The sequence below is a fragment of the Penicillium citrinum genome (genome assembly GCF_028827155.1).
Source record: "Penicillium citrinum strain IBT 23319 chromosome Unknown utg000004l:1.0-2404223.0:1.0-2405248.0, whole genome shotgun sequence".
Lineage (NCBI taxonomy): Eukaryota > Fungi > Ascomycota > Eurotiomycetes > Eurotiales > Aspergillaceae > Penicillium > Penicillium citrinum.
In genome coordinates, this window is record NW_026622689.1 from 2094823 (window position 1) to 2112410 (window position 17588).

Sequence of the window (17588 nt, forward strand, 5' to 3'; positions counted from 1 at the left end):
ATTCGTTGCAGTTTACAATAGTCGAGGGTACACAATAGAAATATCAAATGGTTTGAATCCACAAGTACATAAGCATGGAAAAAGGGGTTGCTGGAATTGAAAGGCTTTTGGATTCGTCCTGATTTTTTATTTCTCTCTTCTACACCTTCAAGTGTAACACCGCCCCCCCCCCCCTTATACTTCACAAAATGGCAAACACAACTATGATTCCTCACAATTACTATCCGCCTTCAATCCAATTGCCTCATTATGCCATAAATGAGGACTCAGTCATTTCATTGATTGCTCGATTTGGTGTCTTTTGGGTGGCGGTATCAGGTGTAGCTGCTTTGTTGATTACTCGCCTACGTCCAACATCAGGCGTGTCGGATCGAATTGCGTTTGTTTGGATGTGTTTAAGTACGTCGACCTATTCCTGGGCAATTTCACCTTAAAAAAATAATTCGACTAATGAAAAGCAGCTGGATGGGTTCACTTTCATTTTGAAGCCCACTTTGTCCTGAACCATGCAAGGTTAGCTGGTGGTCAAAGTCTTTTCGATCAGCTATGGAAAGAATACTCTCTTTCCGATTCTCGTTACCTAACTTCTGATGCGTTCTTGGTATCTATGGAGGCTGTGACTGCCGTATGACCTGGTTGCCTTTTATCAATATGTACTCTATGACTAACTTTGGATTTTAGTTCTGTTGGGGCCCATTGGCGTTTTTCATTGCATATTGTATTATTGTGAATCATCCCGCAAGATACCCCTTGCAACTGATTATATCACTGGGCCAGGTATACGGGGATGTCCTTTATTATGCTACCAGCTTGCTTGACATTGAATACTGTCGACCTGAAAGATATTACTTCTGGTTCTACTACTTCTTTTTCAATTTCATTTGGATGGTGGTCGGGTGCTGTATGTATTCCCTGTCAACCCTATCTCGGAATAGGACTAACCAATCTCAGACTACATATGGCAAGCTGTCACAAAGACTGTGGAAGCGTTCCGGAAGCTGGAACGCCTTGAAACCCGCCAAAAGGAGGAATAAGTTATCAAGCGAGCCTATACCTGTTCCATCGGCAACTGAATCGTCGAAACAGGCTCAACTCGTATTTTGGCTTGCAATATATGCCTGTCAAGCGACTATTGGAATTTTGATGAGGCCTACATATTTATCCTTGAGTTGAAGGGCCACTCTAATATGAACAGCTGGAGTGGCCACGGGGGCTTGTCTGCGGTTGGTCGTAGAATAAGGAAGTCTTATCGCGTGACAGAATTGTTTGGAAAACTTCGGATCATATTAATTGAAAAAGATTTCCTGCTACATGATTTAGCACAAGAATTCACTCTGTAGCCCAGTATTGTGCCCAGTATTGTTCCACAGCCAAGGATCCAGCTCGCAGAATGCATCATGAACATTTAGGCCGTCACACTGATCCCATTCTATTGTATTCAAACCTGGTTCTTGGAAGATATTCTGATCGTTTCCTTCTCTTGATATGGGTATGACTTCTAATGGCCAGCTCAAGTAGTTTGTCGGGTTGAAAGACTCTAGATACACGCTTTGTGGTATCTCTGGCATCTGAAAACCTTTCACTCCGTAATCTTCAGCGACGACGGGTTTCCAGAGTTCAAGATCGTGGTCCAAAGGAGCTCCCTTGAAATCATTACTAGAATGACTGCGGAACCATGGGAGATCAGTACCTATGGCGCTGAGAATATTCAATGATCGAAGACATGCCGGTAACTTGTCTTGGTCCGGCAATCGACCACAGGACAGAGCATAGTCGGTGGCTTTCGATATCAACAAGTATACCGAGGGATAGTGAACAAAAACATCGGCCCAATCGTGTAAATTATCTGCCGCGTAACCCCTTGAGTAGCTCTCATAACTGACCGATCCAATCTCGTAAAATTGTCTATCAGACATTGATGAAGGACTCGGCGTTTGGTATTTGGGTATGATTTGTTGCACTGCTGTGTTTGCGAGCAGTAGGATTTGCTTCGCGCCTGAAGTCACAAAGCTGGTGACATCTGCAACCTCGGTTAGGTATCGGTATATTTCACCTAGACAACTCATCCTCTGAGTTCGATTCATGCTTTCTTCGGTTGTTCGTGCCAGATTCACATCAATGGCAGCGACAGCTAGAGGCCATGCCATGAGGGCCAGCCTATAGAGAGGAAGATGTAAGTACTTATTATGATTCAATTAAAGCCCAGACTGCTATCGTCTTACATGCTCAATGGGATCATTTCCTTCTTTTGGTTATCACCCATGTAAATCATCACTTGATGTACTTCAGACACTGCATGCTTGAGCTCGGGAGCAGAATCATGTATTTGAATGATGTGAATCTCCCCGAAAATTGGTCTGTTTGTTTCATAGATGGCCATTTCACAGTGAATCAAATGGATCCTAGCAGTACTTTAGATAAATTATTAGTTGGTTAAATAGGTAAAGTGTAAATCACATGGAAAGCACTAACAAATAATATGCTCGCGTCATATTGATGAGGCTTATGACAGAATCTGGCCATTTGCAGGGCTCTGGGTGGATGATCGCACCACTCTCTTCCTCCCATAGGGTGAATGCATTTTTTATGTCCTGTATCTCTTGCATGTGTCTTGTGAGATCATCCGTAGATCCGCAAATGTAGCAATGCTGTTGTGGAAATACGGCAGACATCATTTCAATGACCAGAACAGCTAACTTGCACTGCTTCTTGAAAACCTCGACGAGAAAATGTTTCGTACTCTCATCGTAGACTTCAGAGGATTTTATCTCATCTTCGAGGTCTCTTTCATTGAGAAATTCTGCTCTCAAGTTTGGGTCGGACCAGTTGATCTGGGTATGGCGACGGAAAGCGAGGGAGATGAATGCGTCTCTCAACACGATTGACCACCAGACACGTCTGGATTGTAAGCTTTTCAGCCCTGTGCTTGGTTCTTTGACTGATGTCTCTGAGATCATGTAGCACTGTATGGCATTTCCTAGCATGATACTTCCGATCTGAGGATTGTCGGATAAGGCCTGGTGGGAAAGCAGCAAAGCACCCCTTGCCTTATCTAAATCTTGATTCTCACCACCTAAGTCGAGTAACAGCTAAAGTAAATCAGTGACTATGATAGCTTTTTTGGAAAGATCAATATCTTGTGTGTTCATACCTTGGCTCTGGTAAAGAACTCCTTTCTTGCAGTCAATTTGTTTGAAAATCCACACTGTTGCACAACCTCCAATCCAACGTACTTGGTCGATTAGTAGGTTCCTGAGTAGCTACTACTTCGCAGAACTCACTGTACAACACACAAAAAGCATTGCTTGAAATACAAATAGTGAGATCGGCTCGCTAGGGGCTAAGGAGCGTTGACGGTATGCGTTCCAGAAGCTTGCTTCATCCAATATCGGAGAGTAGGGATGTACATGCATGAAATACGCTCGAACCAGAGTATCTAATGCTGGTCGGGCAGGGATATGGAGACATCCCTTTTGCGCGAAGTATAGCATCTCTTCTTTTCCTAAGCTGCATGATGGAGAAAGCCGAAGAAAGGAGTATTCTGAGAACTCGACGTGGCCAAAGAGACCCGCGACTGACGGCGAGGTTCTTCCTTCAACTTTTTTCCTCCCATCGCTGCCAATTCTATGTCTTGGACTTCCATTCCATGACTTCTGAATATGATGTTTTCCGCAATCATTTCCAATACTGGAATATCATCAGCTTAACTCTAAAGCTGGGTCTTTGGGACAACACTGACGAGGATTCTTTCGTCCAGATTTCACAACTCTCTCCATCCTGAGCACATCGTGTACACGGAACTCCTGTACGCGACACATCGCAGCGCACACGTTGTTGGTGGCACCATTTACAGGCGTGGCGAGACCTTCTTTGTCGGTATCCCTTCATCGATGATGGTCGAGGGGCGTGTCTTGGTGCCAGTGAAAAATGATACCAAAGGAGAGATCCGCTTGTTGTGCGAGATTCTCTGCGATCAAACTCCTGTATCTAGATAAAGTGACAGTCTTCTGACCCCGCATTTTGGTCATATTAGACATGTCGCGTGTGAGAGGATGAACCCGCAAATAGCTCTGAAGTCACAAAAGTCCATTTCAATGCGAGAACATCATCAAAGCGTAGTAGCCACCATCGCAGTCACCAATTATCAATCATAGATATTCATTCGACGGAATTAAAGCACCCACATTGCATGGCCGGCATATCATTTTGCGGGGTTGGAAATGAGCAACTTAGTGGCACTTCTCCGCAAAAGAGATGACGACCAAGCCGGGGCAGCCTCACGGGCCGCGTGCCTCGGTCCGAAGAAGTAAAAAGTCTCATGAGCTCCAAAAGGGACTGTGATTATATGTTTGCGTTGGTGAGAAGTATAGCTAAGATCAATGTATACACAGATATGAGGGCCGCAAGCCTCATTCAGTATATCTAGGCGACTCCTATATTGTACGCAACGGGCAGAAAACAGTATTTCTCTACGCCAACCATACCCAAGAACTGGAGAATACCATCATGAATTCTCGTCCATCATATTCATCGCATGAGGTTTCTTTGCATGACAAAAGTGATGACTTATGGATCATCGTTGATGACAAGGTCTTTAATTTGACAAATTATATGAAGGAGCACCCGGGAGGGAAGAAAGGTTCTTTAACCATCTATTACTCAGACGCATATCAAGACCCTATTTGTCTATTCCAGAATCGAATCATTCTCCTGGCTAACAGATGTATTATAAAACTAGTGCTTCTTTCAATGGGCGGTTCGAATGCGACTAAGAAATACCATAAATACCATCGGCCATCAACAATGGCCAAGTATGAAGACGACCTTTGTATTGGAGTATTAAAGAATGATGAAGCACCGAGCGGAAAGAGAGTGTTTCGGAAGTTTGTCACTTCTATATTTCGAAATTGACGGTTTCTTGGGAAGTTGTTCCACGCTTCTATACTTCAAACCTGGACTATACCGCCAAACAAGTCCAAGGCTTTTTTGGAAGTGTCCAGCGCCATGGCACATAAGCAGGCTGGTGAGAGTAACAGAAGTTTCGCACTTATGAGCTGAAGTGGTTACTTCCACTCTTTCGCCAGCGCTTGTTTCTTATTCCAACATGCGCCTGGGCCTTGCGACTGATGCAAAAAGTTAAATGGCATTTTGGGCATCGCCATCGATGTGACTGACGCACTGTTTAGAGATACCTATCTCTAAATATAAGTATTTTGGTGACTAGCTGGTGGATTATTCTGGTGCCTTCGCCAATTCAATTGTATCTGAATTGCAGCCAAGCATTTCAGATCATCAGTATACATAGAGATGTGCCGTAGCCATCGATGAGTAACAAGGAATACATACTTCCGGAGAAGGGCGACATTCTCCGGCGAGCGAATCGCAGCCAACCGGCGTCTCATAAAAGTTTTTCCCCACCGGAGTTGCTGAGTCATCGCGGGGCATCGCGATATCGCAGTTCGCAGGAGTCCGTTAGATTGCCACTCATCCTCGACAACTACGGAAGTGGTAAGTTCGGATGTTTCTTTGTTCTACTGGGTATCAATTGGGTGTGTTCTATGTCAGCCATGCGGTCGAACGGTCCATTGGGGTCAAAAGGTCCCTTATCCACCATGCGGGGCACTGGGAGGCGCCTTGACTCATAGGATCTTCATGTTCAATGGCCTTGCTTTGGATCTGATATATGGAAACAATACTTGTTCAATTACTTTGATGCGCTCAACGTCCTTTTGAGCTTGACTGCTAACCTTCTATCAAGCTCGCTTACCCTTTTGATATTTCATAAAATTCAAAATGGCGGCCTCATACCCCAAGAAGAAGTGCGGTAAGTTATCCAGCTTATAGACAATGATGTAAAGTGGTGCTTACATCTGACTTTCCCAGGTGTCCTCGGTGCCACTGGCTCTGTTGGTCAGCGCTTCATCCTGCTTCTGGCTGATCACCCCTTCCTGGAGCTGCACGCCGTTGGTGCCTCTGAGCGCAACGCTGGCAAAAAGTACAAGGATGCTGTGCGCTGGAAGCAGGCCTCCTCCATGTCTGAGAACCTCAGCAATCTAGTGCTTCGAGAGTGCCGTGCTGCTCAGTTCAGCGATTGCGATCTCGTCTTCTCCGGTTTAAACAGTGATATCGCTGGCGAGACTGGTAAGAACCATGGACTATGTCCTCACCAACCTAGCCCTTAGTGCTCTCATGCTGACTACAAATGATAGAGATGGAATTTATCAAGGCTGAGATTCCTGTTTTTTCCAATGCCAAGAACTACCGCAAGGATCCCATTGTTCCTTTAGTGGTTCCAACCGTGAACCCTTCGCACCTGGACTTGATCCCCCACCAGCGCAAGCATTTTGGTTTGAAGAAGGGCTTCCTGGTCTGCAACTCTAACTGTGCTGTCATTGGTATTGTCATTCCCTTCGCCGCTCTCCAGGCCAAGTTTGGTCCTGTTGAAGAGGTCGAGGTCTTCACTGAGCAGGCCATCTCCGGCGGTGGCTACCCTGGTGTCCCCAGCATGGATGTCGTCGACAACGTCATTCCCTATATCAGTGGTGAGGAGGACAAGTTAGAGAATGAGGCCCAAAAGATTCTTGGTGCTCTCAACTCTGACGCGACCGCCTTCAACGAGCAGACCGGTCTGCGTATCGGGGCTACGTGCACTCGTGTCGGCGTCACTGATGGTCACATGGCTTTCGTTTCGCTCCGCTTCAAGAACCGTCCTGCCCCCAGTGCTGAGCAGGTCGCACAGGCCATGCGGGATTATCAGTCCGAGGCTCAGAAGCTCGGCGCTCCCTCTGCTCCCGAGATGGCCATCAAGGTCTTTGATGAGCCCGATCGCCCCCAGCCCCGCCTGGACCGCGATATTTCCAAGGGATACACTGTCAGTGTTGGACGTGTCCGTGAAGGACAGGAGGGTGGCTACTTCGACATCCGATTTGCGGCTCTCTCTCACAACACTGTCATTGGTGCTGCTGGCTCTTCCATCCTCAACGCTGAAGTCGCGGTCATCAAGGGATATATTTAAATGTAAATATGAAAAGTGATCTTCAGCGATGTCTATAATACCTTCAATACACCATCTCATTCATAGACTTTGACCACGATTATGGATTGCATGGCGAAGCTCTGAGTAGTTTGATGCATAGAGTTGATTGGACCCACATTATACTTCCGAATGAGGTAAGGTCTGTGTATGACATAAGCATAGCCCTAGTCACCCATTTTGGGTTTAGTGCAACAGTCACGAGGCTAGGGCACACCCACTACTGTCCGCTAAGCGAAAGCCCTTGACTATTAACGCTCGTCGTTCCTCTCCTCATCGCGACACTTCCGATAACCACCACCGGTCGACAACATCCAAAATGGCTCGCGGGATGTAAGTTTATCTCGCTCAATGCGCTCGCTGCAACCTTTCGACGAACCACTCGAATTTCAATTTCGATTTGTTCACGGTTCGAGATCGTCGCAGCGAGGCTCGAAAAAAAAAAATTCAATATCGCAGAATGTCACGACTAACCATGACGGTCTTACAGCAAGAAGCACCAGAAGCGCCTTAGCGCCCCCTCGCACTGGCTGCTGGACAAGATGTCCGGCACCTATGCCCCCAAGGCCTCCCCCGGTCCTCACAAGCTCCGGGACTGCCTGCCCCTGATTGTCTTCATCCGCAACCGGTACGACTCGAATCCTTCATGATTTTCAACGCCAAAACAATCCAGGAAGCTAATTGGAATCCTTTCACAGTCTCAAGTACGCCCTGAACGGTCGTGAGGTCAAGGCCATCATGATGCAGCGTCTGGTCAAGGTTGACGGCAAGGTCCGCACCGACACCACCTTCCCCGCTGGCTTCATGGACGTCATCTCCCTCGAGAAGACTGGCGAGCACTTCCGTCTCATCTACGACACCAAGGGTCGCTTCACCGTCCACCGCATCCAGGCCGAGGAGGCTGAGTTCAAGCTCTGCAAGGTCAAGCGCGTTCAGCTTGGCAAGGGCGGTATCCCATTCTTGGTTACGCACGATGCGCGAACGTGAGTTCATACTCCACAAGTTCCGTGTCATTCAGTCGTTGGACCAAGCTTTGGTTGATCGGCGGAGGACGCATCCCCGGGAACATGTAAGAATCTATTGAAAACAGAACAAAAGTTTGCTAACCTGGGTTTCTTCTGGCCAATAGCATCCGTTACCCCGACCCTGCCATCAAGGTCAACGACACTGTCAAGGTTGACATTGCCACTGGCAAGATCGCCGACTTCGTCAAGTTCGACTCCGGTGTTGTCGCCATGGCCACTGGTGGTCGTAACATGGGTCGTGTTGGTGTTGTCACTCACCGTGAGCGTCACGATGGTGGTTTCAACGTCGTCCACATCAAGGACGCCATTGACAACACCTTCGCTACCCGCGAGTCCAACGTCTTCGTCATCGGCCAGGACAAGCCCTGGGTCTCCTCCCCAAGGGCAAGGGTGTCAAGGTACGTAACAAATCTCCACTTTCTCATATCTCACAGCGCCTCTGATACTAACATTCTTGATAGCTCTCCATCTCTGAGGAGCGTGACCGCCGCCGTGCCCACGCTCTCGCCAACTAAATGTCTTAGGACATTGGTGAAGAGCTGCCTGCCGGCCATCTCCATCTGGAGATGAAAAATAAAAATCAATAACCTAAAACAGTAGCTGGGAAACGGCGTCTTGTCTTGTTTATGGACTTGGATGGTGCTTCTTTCCGTAGATTCGAACCATAGCAAACAAAACCGGAGTCGGGCTAACCGTCTCGTTTCCGAGTGATATGATACCTATTTAACGTTACCTTCTCGAATGATTTAATGAGCGTACTTCAAACCCCGGGTCTTTTTTTTTCCCTATATCCTGTTGTTTGCCCTTGAAATGTGTCTATTGACTTGTTTGCCTCTTGGGCGCGTAGTAACTCTTTTTAGTAACTCTTTTACCGGCCCAAGACCCGGGGCTCCACCATAGACAAGTAGCCTGGTCCAACTGTTCTATACACCTTAAATCTCCTACAGAACAATTGCTCTTGCATCACTTAAGGATATATTCGTAGTCTACCTCGTTGGGCTTGAATTTTCTGAAAGTTTCACACAACCTAGAGGGTCAAAAACTGAAGTTCGCCCACCTGTCCACGGAGGCCTATCTTGAAAATGGATAAACTCACATGAGGCCATTGGCAATCTTTTCAATCTTTCGGATTGGAACTTTGGATATGAACTTCAGTTTGAATTGCCTGTGTGCAAATACTATTTAGTACTAGCAGGGAACGACCGTAGGTACTTACCTATGTATGTATAGGTAGGTATATGAACAATCAACTTCGACTATCCAACAATATCTACATTAGATATTGTTGGATAGTCGAAGTTCGTCTTTGGTTTTAGCCCTCCTTAAGGGATCTCTCCAACTGACCATAACTGCAAGCCTTGAGCGAGGTTATACGGCGACTATCTCAATCCGATCCTACCCCTGATGAAGATATATTCGAAGTTCCTGCAGCTCTACACCTCAGTAATCTGCTTCGGTTTAGATCGCGACTGAAACCGCACGGACCAATCTTTTATTTTCCTTTATACAGTATCAACCTGAGCCTTTCCCGCCTGACTGGACGTTGCAGGCTCATTTCCATTGGTTCTTACCCGCGGACACCTTCTCCGGCCCCGGAGAAGGTGAGATATCACCGGGTGATATCTCAAGAGCGACCCAAGGGAACGGAACCAGCTATGGGAATGTGAACTTTATGTAAAATTGGCGGGTTCCAGCAGCTGTCATGAATCTATATCCGGATATCAGATTGGAAGTCCCTTGTTTTCTTCCTCTATGTCCGCGGTCATCATCGAGAAAGTATGGGACGACTTTGTGGGACATTCGCCATAGCCGAACAGGTTTATCGAGGTGCACTTAGCGTAGTGACCCTCAAGACAAAAATAGTGTAGGCTCCAATCTATTCTCTCTACATTTTTGTCACTACGCATTTTCTCTCTTGATAACACGTGGTGCGTGTTTGACCGCTTCTTTCCATCCTGTCTACAGGGTGCAGAGTACTAGTAAGTTAGTTAGTACAGAGAGTTGTATCTGTTCGTAATATCTCGTGTAGGTACTAGCTGAACGGCAGAGACACTGGCTTCAAATTGTGGAAATTCGAATCGGCTGGCTGACATAGCACTTTCTATGGAGCTGTCAATTCTAGCATCATGATATACTCCGTACTTATCCGATGCTTCGATCCTTGTACCAATCGTAGCCACCAAAGTAAGAGCCAATACATTACCCGGGGCCTTGAGCGACCGATATGGAAAAGATTACAGTGTATCCCGATGCTGAATTTAACTGGAGACGATCATGCAAGACAAAAAGAAGGATCGTCCCGGCCCCCGTCGAAGGGTGTCATTGCGTCGGGATGATCAATGGTTAGTTATGCCGTATCCAAAAAGCTAGGTTATGAATTTACTCCATACAAACTTCAAAGCTCCGTAAAGTCTTGGCAGCTCCGGCATAGGAGAATAAGAGTGGGTTTTTTTGCTAATGAGTCGCATTCGCAGTTAATTTCCTGACGGAGTACTCCGCAAGCTAATGCGCCTCCAGGAAATATTACCCCGTCAAATAAGAATGAACTATACTACGGTATATGTAGGACTAACTCATCAAAACAATATGAAGGACAGAAAGCTAGCTGATCCAGTACATTCAGCTGGGAGGAATGGTCGTATCGCTTATATCAAAAGGGGGGTGGCTTCCTCCTGGCGCCGGTGCCTCGTAGGTGCAGTAGGGCCCCATCGATCGACTCCGATCGACGAGTTGAAAGCCCGTGTTCGCACGAACGACCTTTAACTTCCCAAAGAAAACTTTCTCTTCGTCACATCGTAATGTAACTGAAATCAATAGAGGACAGATGAATCGTTCGATTGGAATCGAGAGTATGGCATGGATGTGTACACACAGGGGTAACCCCGGCCGCCTCACTATTACCACTTGAATCTTCCAACAATTCCCATTGTTGATGAAAATATAGCTCTCCGCTAGCCTATCATCATCAATGATCGCATGTTGGAATATGAGGAATGTGATATATCATTTTTCATCTCCAGGGCGGCCCCAGAAAGGGGAAAATCTTTTCCGGAACCTGTTCATTAGTGTGCCCGGGATATGCACGACAATTAGAGCGCAGAAGGGTTCCCCAGCGTTCTACCGACAGGAATTGATGTGACGCAACTTGAGCACTGCATCATGACTGCATCATGGTTGCTCAATCTGTCATGTACATGGAATCGTACATTAAATGGTTCGAGATTTTGCAACTTCTGCTAGTTGGTCGACTCATATTGTGCACTAGTCATTTTGTACATTCTAAGTGGCTGGTAGGTTCTGCAAAAGCATGTCTCCTTCTTGGAACTTGAACCTGCAAGAATTTGTGTATGCTACACAAGGGGTAGCTTTCTCAACACGAAATTAAGTTATTGAAAGATGCAGGGCGGCAATCGATCATCCAACGTCATCCCTACCCTTGGGAGGATGATCTCTAGTTCTGGGCCCGTGTTGGCCCGGAATCATGATGCAACCCAGAAATCCGATCGGCCACTGGTAAAGTCAAGATGCCCTGCAGGAAGAAGGAAGATGAAGGGGAAAAGAGAGAGTGTGTGTGAGAGAGAGAGAGAAAGAGAGCCAAAAAAAAAAAAAATAAGCAATGATTGATTCCAAGTTCAAGATTGTTGGTTTCATTCGGGCAGCAAAACAAGGCAAGCACTAAAAGTATCGTCGCGGTGATGGCGGCGGGTCTAGAACATGCGAGCGATGACGTTGATCGTATCTTTGCTGACTCCCTCGGTGAGAATGTATTTCTCAAGTGTTCCTTTTACTTCCCCTCGATGAATTTCTGGACTGAACTAGTTAAATATTTCCTTGCTTTGATAACAACATTTATTGATTCTATTGAAGTGAATGTCAAACTACTGCCATGTGAGGTCCACTGCAAGCTCTGGGACATGTGGATCTACCGAGATCCGATTCCCAGTTCCCTGGCCCTGGGTTCTTGTAGTGTAAATTCCTGAACTTGGATGTTCACGTGGCATTCAACTACAGAATACTATGTACAAAGATAGTCCCTGAGTATTTAGTACTAGTGAAGATACACATCGTTTATACTGGTGCACAACCAAGTTAAATGATGCGAAGAACTCAATTGCACGAGGCTGAAGAACAATTCCTATATCTACCCTTGTAGACAGAAAATAGTTGAAATTACTTCAATGTTCGCCACAGCTCCTTGGGGAGATTCTGGCGGTGTACAGTAAGGCTCTGCTCGCACAACCATTCCAGGGGGTGATCGATTTGCGTAGGTCTGAGGGTTGTGATTTGCGCCCGGACTTCAAATCAATCTTTTCGCCTGATGACAGAGTTTGCAGACAATTCGTATTAAATCCATCCACACTAATATTTAATAGGGACTGTTAAGTTCAAGGCAAACTGATTGCTCAATTATTTGTCGATTAAGTTAGAATTAAATAACATAGAATTATTAAAGCTATACATATTTGGCTTCATTTTTACGATACATACATACAGCATGGTACTTCTTAAGCCTCCACTTGAAACTTTCTGTTCTGTCGGAGTTGCCGGACCCTAAGAAGCATCCCAGCGGTGAGACATCCACTCATTCTTTGGCTAGCAGACCGCAAGAGATGAACAGGGGGGGGAAGAGAAAGTTCATACAGTACATATTGTACAGTGTTAATTTCTGACGGAAAACCGCCGGGCTACATGAGCGAGGAGACCCTCTCCGTCAGACCTTCTCCATCTGAGCTTTGAGGCCTTGATTGGATAAATGGGTCATTCCACATGAAATCATAGTGTTTATATTTTTGGTGTGTATGTACAGCAATTGACAAGCAGGAAAGATTATTGACCGCCTCACTTTACAAATAGATGGTCACTGAGGCTTGCCCAATTTGGATTCCATCATGATCGTCCATTTATCCTCCTCGCTATGGCTTAGTGCCAATCGATACACCCACTTGGTGTGCATACAATGAAATCATGACTGTACGGAGGACACAGTCTGTACCCGTACGGGATACAAGAAGATTATACAATAATGGACGTGAGCATTATGTACAACTAGATAATATCCCAGTATAATATTGTAGTAACCAATTGTCGGCCTGACCAGCCGGGTACACGACATCACGAATCTTCCAGAACTCATCTATTCTTCACGACATGCTAGTAGCCATAGCCACCAATGCACAGTTACCGCTAATAGATGCTGTACATGATAAATGGAATGCTTGAAATGTAAAAATCTCATACTTTGACCGCCTCTCGACGGCTACTCCCGTCAAGCCGTCACTGCAAGCCCAAAGGTTGTCATATTCACAACTCGACTAGCCCAACGGGTTTTCGATTCAGGCACTGTCTGATCAAATTCTGGTGGAGTCAGGCATTTGCTCCCCGATCTTGCTGCTTGGTTAGGCACTACAGATGCAGTCCATCCGCATTAGTTATGTACGGAGTACGGAGTACGGAGTATGTATGTATGTATGTACCATCCGTACTTGGGGGTGCAAATGATAATCATCAACTTCCCCCCTTTTTCCGATCACTCTTCCTGGCTGTCGGGTCTTCCAACAGGCTGGGACTAGGATCTCCCTGCCCGTTTTGAATGTGTCCACTTCTTCTGCCGGTGTCCCCATCATGATTCCATTGCCCCCTCTCCCCTCCTCGTGATGTGTCGAACGTGGCGGACGGTGGTGGACAATCCTCCCTTAAAGCCAATCATTGCTGCCCCTTCCGATAGACCGGGTACTGGGCGATCTACCCTTGATTCTTATTACTTTCCTTTTATTCTCTGCGCATTCCATTATTTTCTTTATTTTTATTTTTCATTTTTCTGATTTTATCCTAATTCCTGGTGCTCGAGTACCTGACCCTCCTCTTCTCTCCTCCCACCCCCCCCCCCCAAATGTACATTGGGTCTTGAATTCATTCCTCCCTCCAAAACGCCCATTCCTGCAGTCATTGGAAGTATTTCTCCACTCTTTCTCTTTCTCCTTCTTCTTATTCCCCCCCCTATACTCCACGGTGTTAATTTCCCTCCACTCTTCTTCGTCACATGGGACTGGCCTCTTGTCTATTCCGATGCGTTGGCCGCTGAAATCCCAGGGTGGTGTGGTGCATAAATGCAATCAATCATCGCCGAAGAACAACTCTTTGAATCACTCCCCGAAAAGATTCTATACTCTTCATTCCATCCATCATTTCGATTAACTACACCCATGATGTCACAATCTCTACCGGGAGGAGGATCTGTCTCTCCCAATTACCCCCAGTCGTATCAATCCCTTTTCCAGATTGGCACCGAAGTTCCACGCTTCGTGGTACCTTACTATCCCTGGTGGGAAGACGAAGCCACCACAGTTCTATGGGCTTTTAAGAATCTCGAGATCCGTCTAGTGATTCGCTACGGACTGTTTCGCGATGAGAGTTTACCGCGTAGCTCTCTATTAAGTCGTAATCCAGATGCAATTGATTCATTCTTCATGGCCTTGACCGAGCCGCGTGAGCATCAATTACTCGGCCACCTATCTCATATACAACGAGTGGAGGAAATCTTGCGTCGATCTAGCTTACCCCGATTTCAACCGGTTCCTTGGAGCTGGTTGCCTCAAATGTCGACACAGCCTCTCGATCCGCGGGCTCTCGCGCATTCGATCGAAGCAGAAAGTCATTTCCAGCTCAGTAGGGTTGCTTTTGAAGATATCGTGCGCGCATCACTAGGTTACACGGCTACTTCGGTTGAATGGTTTCTCATGCAGCATACGGCCTTGTATATACATTTACAAGATTATCTTCGGGCATTCCCTGATGATATTCCTGTTTATTTGGAAGTGGAAAAGGTATGATGCTTGGATCAATCTCCCAATTGACACTCATTCTTTAACACAAGTTCTTTTTTCCTTTAGCAAATGCGAACAAAAAGTCCCTTCGCTCACTGGGCCATAGTACAAGCTTTGATCACAATTTATCCAGAAGCTATATCAGACATTCCATCGGCATCTCAAAAACCATCACGAGGATTTGAATTTGTCGCTGCTCCAATCCAACGCCTCTTCCAAGACCGACCGGAAAGCTTGACAGACATGCTTAAAATCTGTAACGTATTTGCTGTTCGGTTTCGGCGACAATATGTCAACACCACAAAGGTGCCTTGGAGCAAACCATTCGACGCCTCTTACCCTTTTTTGGAAGATTGCTTCAGTTCCTCCTCCCCGTCCGACTTAGCCCGTACCCTCACAACTCTGGACAAGGGAGATTTTGCCAATTTGTCTCGATCGAGTCTCATTGCACCTGATGAGGTAGCAAAGGGCCTTCTAGCCAATTGGGACGCTCTTACTGTGTCTGTTTGGGAGTGCTGCTCTGCAATCCCAGAAATTACCGAATATCTTCGTGAATGTGCACAGGTAAGACAAAGTATAGCTCTTCGCATGAAATGCATATCTAACAAAGGGATTCAAATATTTAGAGCCTACTAAAACGTCAAAATTACCACTCTCTAACAGCAATGCTCCATGGGCTCCATCAATATGGCATATCGACCGCACGCTCCCGTGGCCTCAATAGTACAGTCGGTGGAATGGTTGTCTTAGACCCAATCCTCCCCCCCAGAGACATTAAACCTCTTCAATGCATCGCAAAATTACGCCGCATACCGCCAATATTACCGAGATCACCCCGGAATTCCGTTTCTCCTACCGCATCTTCGAGATGGCCAGCAAAACGGTGAAATGGCTCTGCAGCCGGTCCTACGCTTTCTGCAGAAGTGAAGCAAACTACACCCCCCCCCTGCGCTGCAGCAAGTCGGGAATCGAATTTATTTTCTTGATTCATCGTCGCTGCATCGCACTAATTTAGGTGAATCGGATCTGCTTGCCCTCATAATGTGGCTTGCACTGCTGCAGGTGATCATACTATCGCGGATTTGGCTTGTTTCAGATCCGACAAGAGAAAAAAATCGTTGACTCATTTCAGTTCTGCTTTTGTTTGTCTTTTCTAGGTTATTTGCCTTTGATATTCCTATTTTTTCTTTTCTTGTTTCCTAGCGTCTTCTTCCATGATTTGCATACATTGCTGTCTTGTTCTGCGTTGCCATTAGATTGCTTTGGTTTGAGGGTTATGTATTGACAACTTGTTTTACAAAGCTATACCCAGTCTAGCATCTGCAGCGCCGGGCGTCTGGCGCAACATTGTCATTATTCAAACAGAATCTGATTTTTGAGACCTTTTGATTCGTGGCTGTTGTGATGTCGATCCACATAATTAATTAATCTAATTCGGACTGTACATACGGATTGGCATGAAGTGTTATGTGTTTTATGTAGTATGTACGTCAAATAGATTCAATACTAGTAAGAGCGAATATTCCCGGTTTCAAGTCTCAAATGATGGATCGAGCCGAAGTACCTAGTTCAACCAGAAAGCTTCCGGGGGTTCTGTTTTTGGCCGAAGATCTTCCTAGCGTGCAAGGTCTAGCCCTATGCTGGACATGGGCACCAGTCTAGTAACCCAATACAAGATTGTTTCTGGAATCCCCATACAGCAAGCACATGGAGAATACTGGTAGTTATGACTTTTGGAACATTACTCGTTCTTCGAGGTGACTTTTGGCGCTTTTGCTGGCCCGAACAAACCGGCCAGATATGCAATACGGTTAATGAAAATAAACGATGTGACGCCAATATTTCCCCACGTCAAGGCGTTCCAGGCACCGATGTCCGCAAAGGATTCCCAGCCCATTCCCAGATACGTGGCATAGACGTGACCAACATCGGCAATGGCCAGACCAATCATGTAGTTGCGGATGACTTTGGGTTCAGTAGTTGTGTGTAACACGCCGACCCCGACCAAAAAGAGAGAAGAATATAGATTGGCAACTTGGTAGGCTAAGGCTATTGAACTTGGGTGTAAGACGGGAGGAGGGCTGGCGTGTGGTGTTTGGCCGGCAATAAAGTAATTCAGATCTTGTAGGGGCGCAAGGCTGCCAGCGACTCTGGAATTGGACAATCGTGAGTAGGAAGCTCATGCTTTGAGTAGCTGTGAAGCTAAGAGATAGACATCATACAGAGAGATTGGTTCAAGGATGCCGAACAGAAGGTGCGGCCATGGAGGAAGAATTGTGGGCATTGTGAAGATGTGCGGGGTGGTCTTTTGGCTATAATCCAGCTATCCTGAATGCTGACTCGAAGCTGTCGTAAGTGTCTCGCTTGGTCAAGTATGAGACGCAAGAGGAGGATTCAGAGTGAAGTAGAAAATAAGTAAGAAAAGAAGTCAACAGTCGAAAATAAAAAAGGAAAATCCTCCTGAAGCTCGCGCCGATCGGGAAGGCGCTGACGTATGATAACCCCCCAAGCCTGAGGCAGGCACAAACCCAAAACAGGTTAGTCAGCCTCGACTTTATCGTTATCGCCCGATGAGCTCCAGGTTTAATCTCGATCCAGTCCAAACCCCATCGAGAGAATTCTTGGAATATCTCAGGGATTGCTCATTTTTTTTCCAACAGTCTGGCATAGTGCCTACTCCCTTCGTACCTTCCACCATGGGCTGCC

At 46.3% G+C, this 17588-nt stretch overlaps 6 protein-coding genes across 6 annotated transcripts; 4 read left to right on the forward strand and 2 right to left on the reverse strand.

The window, feature by feature from the left end:
• Nucleotides 1-188: 188 nt before the first annotated feature.
• Nucleotides 189-1173, forward strand: N7469_005737 (EXPERA domain-containing protein; the record flags this gene model as incomplete). The annotated part of the gene is made up of 3 exons (XM_056644657.1): nt 189-399; nt 459-625; nt 682-1173. 3 exons carry the CDS (start codon nt 189-191, stop codon nt 1171-1173), a joined length of 870 nt encoding a protein of 289 aa, XP_056501471.1.
• A 143-nt stretch (nt 1174-1316) lies between these two features.
• N7469_005738 (fungal specific transcription factor domain-containing protein) lies at nt 1317-3302 on the reverse strand (the record flags this gene model as incomplete). The annotated part of the gene is made up of 5 exons (XM_056644658.1): nt 1317-2157; nt 2223-2411; nt 2473-3089; nt 3152-3232; nt 3294-3302. The coding sequence occupies 5 exons, from the start codon at nt 3300-3302 to the stop codon at nt 1317-1319; spliced, it is 1737 nt and encodes a 578-aa protein (XP_056501472.1).
• A 2491-nt stretch (nt 3303-5793) lies between these two features.
• On the forward strand, nt 5794-7015 carry N7469_005739 (aspartate-semialdehyde dehydrogenase family protein; the record flags this gene model as incomplete). The annotated part of the gene is made up of 3 exons (XM_056644659.1): nt 5794-5824; nt 5884-6141; nt 6210-7015. 3 exons carry the CDS (start codon nt 5794-5796, stop codon nt 7013-7015), a joined length of 1095 nt encoding a protein of 364 aa, XP_056501473.1.
• A 337-nt stretch (nt 7016-7352) lies between these two features.
• N7469_005740 (40S ribosomal eS4 domain-containing protein) lies at nt 7353-8628 on the forward strand (the record flags this gene model as incomplete). The annotated part of the gene is made up of 5 exons (XM_056644660.1): nt 7353-7366; nt 7524-7661; nt 7732-8016; nt 8163-8456; nt 8520-8628. The coding sequence occupies 5 exons, from the start codon at nt 7353-7355 to the stop codon at nt 8626-8628; spliced, it is 840 nt and encodes a 279-aa protein (XP_056501474.1).
• Nucleotides 8629-14264: 5636 nt separating this feature from the next.
• N7469_005741 (uncharacterized protein) lies at nt 14265-15809 on the forward strand (the record flags this gene model as incomplete). Its single annotated transcript, XM_056644661.1, has 3 exons — nt 14265-14882; nt 14949-15446; nt 15633-15809. 3 exons carry the CDS (start codon nt 14265-14267, stop codon nt 15807-15809), a joined length of 1293 nt encoding a protein of 430 aa, XP_056501475.1.
• An 814-nt stretch (nt 15810-16623) lies between these two features.
• Nucleotides 16624-17166, reverse strand: N7469_005742 (uncharacterized protein; the record flags this gene model as incomplete). Its single annotated transcript, XM_056644662.1, has 2 exons — nt 16624-17032; nt 17105-17166. 2 exons carry the CDS (start codon nt 17164-17166, stop codon nt 16624-16626), a joined length of 471 nt encoding a protein of 156 aa, XP_056501476.1.
• Between the last annotated feature and the right edge of the window lie 422 nt (nt 17167-17588).